This window comes from Arctopsyche grandis, chromosome 6 (assembly GCF_051622035.1).
Source record: "Arctopsyche grandis isolate Sample6627 chromosome 6, ASM5162203v2, whole genome shotgun sequence".
NCBI lineage: Eukaryota > Metazoa > Arthropoda > Insecta > Trichoptera > Hydropsychidae > Arctopsyche > Arctopsyche grandis.
This window is the reverse complement of record NC_135360.1, coordinates 24,170,779-24,177,328: the sequence shown is the minus strand read 5'-3', so window position 1 is coordinate 24,177,328 and position 6,550 is coordinate 24,170,779. Positions and strand designations below refer to the sequence as shown.

Genomic DNA, 6,550 nt, shown 5'->3' with positions numbered 1-6,550 from the left:
ATTCGTGATTTTCTCAATTATTTATCCATGTATAAAAACAATTTAAACTAAACATAATCAAGCCAATCATCACTGTAGTGAAGTGACATCCACAAAAAGCTTGACTTTTATAATCAACAGGTTTCCATAGTTATACGTAAAGTGAACCATAGTTACTCAACACACAAATATGTGTATGAGTATATACATATGTACATACATACGTATGGATGTGTAGTTTATATACATAAAAAATATATAATGAAATAAAAACACTAGCAGTTTTTGCTCTTTTTTTATTGTTATATAAAATATAGAAAGAAAATAACACTAGTACAAAATTAATCACAAGTATACGATATATAATGTATAGAATTGGTATAATATACATATATAGGTATATACATAAATAGATTCTACAATAAACACAAAAAAATAATATTAATAAACAATTCAATCGTGAATTTGCACATTTTCATAATTTCTTCTCAATCCAATTCCAGAAACGGGTGTATTAGCTGATGTAGAAGGACTGTCTTGATGAATTGATCTCTTTTGTGGACTGTTAACTTCAAATTTAAACTCAGAATTGGACGGTTTCCTCATTTTATTGGCATCTTTCACATACTTCCAAGTTGAACTCACATCCATAGAACTGTCAGGTTTTTGATTATAAATCCAATCTAAAAATTGATATATTACAAATGATTCTCCATATGAAAGCAGATATGTATTTTAGATAATAGAAGATGTGCAAAAATTGATCTTACGTCCTTCCGTAACTCGCGCAATCGCATTCAAGAGAAATTCCTTATCTTTCGATTGTAAAACTAGCATATCTCTGAGTTGCGAAACCATTCCCTTCTCAGCTAGTGATTTAGCTCGAAGATAATAGACAACGACACTATAAAAATAATTAAATTTTTGTATTACACATAAAAATTACCTATATACATATTTTTTAATGTAAATTAAATACCTCATTGCAATTAGAATAAATGCAACAACACCGGGCTTAGCAAAAATCATGATGAAAGTGAAGAACCCATTTCCTTCTTTTAGGTTAAGTATACCTTCTAAAAATACCAAGTACATGTAATCATATTTTTGAAACGGGCCACAATGTCCAATTTTAACTCTGAAAATATACATAGCAGATCATCATTTATTTAATTCGTTAATTTTTATAATATACATACTAAAATCGAAACATACCTTATGAAAACATATCCCAAAGCAAGTAAAATAAACAAAAGAGATAAAAATATCAAAACTAGAAATACAGTATGCATTTGAGCAGCTTTCCAAGACTTGTTTGAAGGTTTACAATTACGAAGTACTGTATATTTTCGCACATAGTATAGTATGGCAAATTTCAAAGTGACTATAAACGGAAGTAAAGGAGAATAAAAAAATCCTAAAAATAGCAGCGTTTGATTGTAAATTAAACCCAGAGTATTTCGAGCAATGTCGAATTCCGGAGGACCAATGTCTGACCATAAATGCCTGTGAACAAAAACGTACATATATCATAAAATAATTTGTATTAATTGTTTCAACAAAAATCATTTGAAATTTTACTTACTTAAATATAAGAGATCGCATGCATTCAAATAGTGGCAATCCAATAATAGATATAAAGAAATCAAATATAACAAGACGATATACTTCTTGACCCAATGATGTCTCCCAACACTTAAAAGTTTAATTATTTATTGAAATATTGCATAATAAAACTTTTTATTAGTGAAAAATGTATGAGTATATTAACTGTATTCGATGATCGCAACCAAAATATACCCAATATAGACACAACCAAGGCTTCTAATATGAATGTCCGTAGCAGAGTAACATAGAGCGATGTCCGTGGATTGTTATACTTTTCAAACCTACAAAAATAATATACACATACTCGATTATGATAAACCGTTTTGAATTATTTTTAAAACAATTAAAATCAAACCTCATGATGTAACTGAACAATATTGGCAATGCAAATATGATGAGTGTTACAATAACTGCCATCACAATGGATTTTTGATTCGACACGCGAATGGCTGTTACCACATCCGACACGACAATGCTTTCGTCCATTAAAACCCACATAACTAAACCAGTCAGACCAAGTAGCACGAGAACAAAAATGTGCATAAAAATCTTAACACTGAATAGGTAAATATTATCACAGAAAGAATGTTTATCAGTAGCTCTATAGTCCTCGCTCAATATTTCCTGAAATTAATATGCAATAAGATGACAAATGTATATGCATGTTCAGGGCCGGCTCAAAGGTGCAGCAGACTAGGCACGTGCCTAAGGGCGCCATAGACAAGGAGAGCTGCGAGGCGCCCCCATTTTTCTTTTTTTGATTATTAAATTGAAAAAAATAATAATAAAAAATTTAGCTTTCTTTGAACATTTTATGTTCAATTAGATTTTTCTACCAAAAGTAACAATACTGATTATAAAATATTATAATTTACGAGGAACGCAGGAAGTTGACTGTCAAATATCACAAATAAGACTTGTAAAACAATAAACTGTCATTGTATTGTAATTGTATTTTATATAAAATACCACTGAAACATATGTATGTATATTTATTTTATTTATTTATTTATTTACATATATACCAGGAAGGCCTTACAGGTAAATGCGCCTTCCTGGCCAATTACAAATACAAATGCAGCATTTTTATTACAAGTCGTTGAATTGCGAGACATCTATGAATTGTACATAAATTTTATTGTACATCAATCAAACTTCAAATAGTGGTGACATAGCAGGTAGGAAGGATTTTTAGCCAATTTTTTTTCAGGGAACCGTTTCAACAATGAAATCAGAGAAAATTTGCAAACTCTGATAGGAAACGATCAACCTGTAGTCACAAATCCAGGTCTGACCAACAGCATACTCTGAAAATTTCATTTTCATTCAGGGATTGAACCCGGCACCTTCTTGATGCTAAGCAGAAGCTTAACGACCGAGCTATGCTGCTGGCTATAAATCAGGGATGGATTTAATTCACGAAATTAAAATCATATTCGAGTGAAGAAATGTTAGTCTATAAAATTCTTCAATTCATTGTTGAATAAAAATAATGCCTTCATTACCGAATTTTTATTTTATTCCTCTTTATACATAAAACGTGCCTATTTTGAATAAAAATTGTAAATTTAATTTCATGTTTTTTTCTTTAACATAAAATTTCAACAACTTTCATGAAATGTATTGTTTAAAAATTTAAGGAGGGGATGGGGCTGAAACCAATTTTCCTAGGGGTGCCATGTACCCTTGGGCCGGGCCTGTGCATGTTTAAAATAAATAAATATTATAACTCTAGATGAAATACAATACCCTCAATTCGTTATAAATGCTTTTAGATTTCAATGAAGCTGCCTCTGCAGTGGCAATGCTGAAGTCCCACCCACAAAAGATTTTATTTGCATACACATTTTTCAATCCGCCTGCTGTTTCAATGAAACTTGTCCTATAAGATCTCGCCATTCTAAAATAATAAAACACTAAAATAATAAAACAAAAATTTATATCTAATTACATTCATTAGTATTATAAAAAAAATGTAACATACCTAATAGAAAGCACAACCAAAATAAATATATACATGAAAAACATTGTAAAAAAATATGCATTCGGTATATCGTAAGACAGTATATTATTAGAACTGACTGTATCCGGAGCGTAAAATCCATAATATAGTGTTGTATTGGTGAAGGAGCCCTGTAAAATATGCAAATTAAATTAAGAACAAAATACATTTTGTAAGCTACATCTGAATATGAAATAATTCTAAATCCCACTGTTCATTAATTTACATGCTTTACCTTGTGTAATCCATGTCCTCATATCCTTAGTGACAAACAATAATCAAAGGAAATATGAGACTATTAATACAACTACTATTTATAAAGTGTGTACTTTTACGATTACAATTTATTGTTAAAAATGAATGCTTACTTGTCCGGTAAATATGTCTAAAAATTTGAACGGTAATGATTCAATTGTAGCGTTATTGTAGCTTGTGTGTAGAGCCTGCGGAATAACCACAAAGCCCACTACAAATAGTGTCAGGAATACGTTCAACAAAAACAGCAATCTTAGAAAACGAAAATATGTTGCAACTCCAGATCCAAAATGACCCTCGACATTGCGGATTCCTTCATACCAGAGTTCCATAGAAAATAGCAAATTTCGTATATTCTGTTTCATCTATCAAAAGATTTGTTTTTTTATAAGTATTGATTAAACTTTTCATTATTTATAAATAGGTTCTTATGTATGGATTACTTTTACCTTTTTCCACCAAAAACTTGTTCTATATTTCAATCGTTTAAAGCAACCAATCGGTCTATGCTTTGACTTTCTACTAACAGAAGCTGAAAGCTTAGCTCTAATGTTCCTTTTGACAGTTAAACATTGAGGTATTTCGCGAAGAGCTTCACTAAAACAATATTTGATTATATACAAAAAAAAAAATAAACAAGATTCTACACGGCAATATTTTACATTCTCAACGCCTCTCCGTCAGGTGTGTCTTCCATTAAAAGTTCATTTTCTTCTATTTGTTGTACAATATCCTGAACTTGGCTTTCTTCTTCATTTTGTGATTCTCCGTCAATCAATGATAAATCTTCAGAATTTAAGACTTTCACTCGTACCGTGCCTAAAGATTTTAATGTACATTTTAAATTATTTATAAAATTGGAATACTTTGACGAATAGGTCATGCAGTAAGAATCCAAATGGTTACAAATCAATAGAAAGGTAAATATAAGTTGAACTGTAACATCAGGTACACGAAAATGGCCGGTACATCCAACTAGAAGACACTAGCATGAGATAGAGGAAGGTGGGAGAGGTTCTTGGAGAAGGTTGAGATCAGCATTGGGTTGTTAGGTAATTTAATGAAAATAAATTTCATCAATACAAATCAATTTAACACTATGGTGGCCGCTGACTCATATTTGTATCATGTTGGGTCCACAACGCTTACTGGCTTTTTTTACTATATTTGTATCACGATTTCGTTTAAGACGAAAACGTGATACAAAATTATATCATCGACCACAAACGATTGACGCAAACATGATACAAAAATGTATCAGTGGACTGATACAGTTCGCTCAGTCGGCCACTAAGCGTTGTGCACCCAACACGATACAAATATGAGTCAGCGGCCGCCATCGTGTTAATTATTAAATAATTGAATATACTGACCGAAATATGCATTATGCCGTGACGGCAGCATTTTTATTACATTTTGTTGCATTGCATTACGGTGTAGAGATTGCGTTCTCCTAACAGTCTTAGCTGCCTCTAACCAATCACGGTTTGAAATATAACCTGAACCCTCATCATCACTACTCATGCTCCTATCAAACATCTGCCTCCTCCTATTTGATGATCGGTGCCTCATTTCGAATGAATTTTGAGGTTCGATAACGTCATCGGCAATGCTCACCTTGTTCTTGTTGATTCGCGGCATTTTTCTATAAATTAATTTAACACAATTTTAACGTTTAATCCACAAATTATAAATGAAAAATATTGCCATACCATACATTCTAAACAAGCGACAATACTTCACACGTTAAAACGACAAGAGTGATGTACTTAATTACCGTTAATATTTTGTTTACGATGCTTTGTATTAAAGTGATCTTATCTGAAGTAGATTATAACGATAACATTTCATATTACCAATGAATCATGAATCAAACAAATAAATTGTACAATGCGTTTTCTCGGAAGTGGGTAACCATTTTGTAGATTCTGAAAATAATTATTACAGTATATAATATATACATATGTATAATTAGTATATTACAATCACGAATATTATTTTAGATAAGTATTCAAAAATTTGAGAACTCGTGAACTATAATATTTTGCACTAAATGTATTATTGGTACATACATACGTATTTATAGATAAGTTTGTCATATTTAAAGGGCATACCAAAAAAATTCATAACCTCAAAGTCATGTGTATTGAATGAAAATATTAAAGACGTATACATTTAATCTACATATACAAATTTTGAAATTTTACTTGAAAAAACAAAATATTGTAATTTAATTTGCGAAAAGTAATACCCAACTGTTGTAGTCAACTGTCAAAATACCAGTTGGTGTGAAAAATAAACAAAATTGATATTAACAGTTTGTTATCCGGCCAAAACCTCAAAAATATAGCCCCCGCCCAATGTAGAAATTTTTCATTTTCATCAAAGAATTTATATACCATTTAAGGTCTGTTCATACTTAACAGCACTGCACGACACCGTTTCAAATATGTCATTTTATTACATTTCTATTCATATCTACCTACACGTCGCGGTCACGTCACGTTTACAGCACTTTGGCCGAATGGAAGGTAAAATCGGCTTACTTATACATTACAGGCCATGACGATACGGCGCAATATTGCTTACGTCGTATTGTTGAGTACTTATAATATGAATGCATACACGTGCATTCGTAGCTACGCGTCAGAATACAAGTCGGAAAAAATGTTTCGGCGTTTATCGATCAAAAATTATGTATAATCG

General features: G+C 31.2%; 1 protein-coding gene across 3 annotated transcripts; it reads right to left on the bottom strand.

Moving 5' to 3' along the window:
- Positions 1 to 283: 283 nt before the first annotated feature.
- Positions 284 to 6,184, bottom strand: LOC143913269 (transmembrane channel-like protein 7). 3 transcript variants are annotated; one of them, XM_077432957.1, is made up of 15 exons: positions 6,096 to 6,184; positions 5,562 to 5,772; positions 5,218 to 5,489; positions 4,507 to 4,663; positions 4,294 to 4,441; positions 3,958 to 4,209; positions 3,572 to 3,720; positions 3,337 to 3,487; positions 1,943 to 2,211; positions 1,751 to 1,868; positions 1,565 to 1,674; positions 1,195 to 1,485; positions 959 to 1,117; positions 750 to 883; positions 284 to 662 (listed from the first exon to the last, which is right to left on the bottom strand). In XM_077432957.1, exons 3-15 carry the CDS (start codon positions 5,483 to 5,485, stop codon positions 433 to 435), a joined length of 2,436 nt encoding a protein of 811 aa, XP_077289083.1. In that variant the 5' UTR covers positions 5,486 to 5,489; positions 5,562 to 5,772; positions 6,096 to 6,184; the 3' UTR covers positions 284 to 432. The 3 variants fall into 3 exon arrangements, with proteins under 3 accessions (XP_077289083.1, XP_077289080.1, XP_077289081.1); XM_077432954.1 differs by having other exon boundaries at positions 5,622 to 5,772; positions 6,096 to 6,172; XM_077432955.1 differs by having other exon boundaries at positions 5,622 to 5,772; positions 6,101 to 6,157.
- Positions 6,185 to 6,550: the final 366 nt, after the last annotated feature.

Bases quoted from the DNA above. Each gene is read 5' to 3' on its own strand.
- LOC143913269 (XM_077432957.1), bottom strand. From the start codon at position 5,485: ATGCCGCGAATCAACAAGAACAAGGTGAGCATTGCCGATGACGTTATC. The intron at 4,442-4,506 runs GTAAAATATTGC...ATATTGTTTTAG, and splicing joins GACGGAGAGGCGTTGAGAAT to TGAAGCTCTTCGCGAAATAC. The intron at 1,486-1,564 runs GTAAGTAAAATT...TTTTGTTCACAG, and splicing joins ATGCGATCTCTTATATTTAA to GCATTTATGGTCAGACATTG.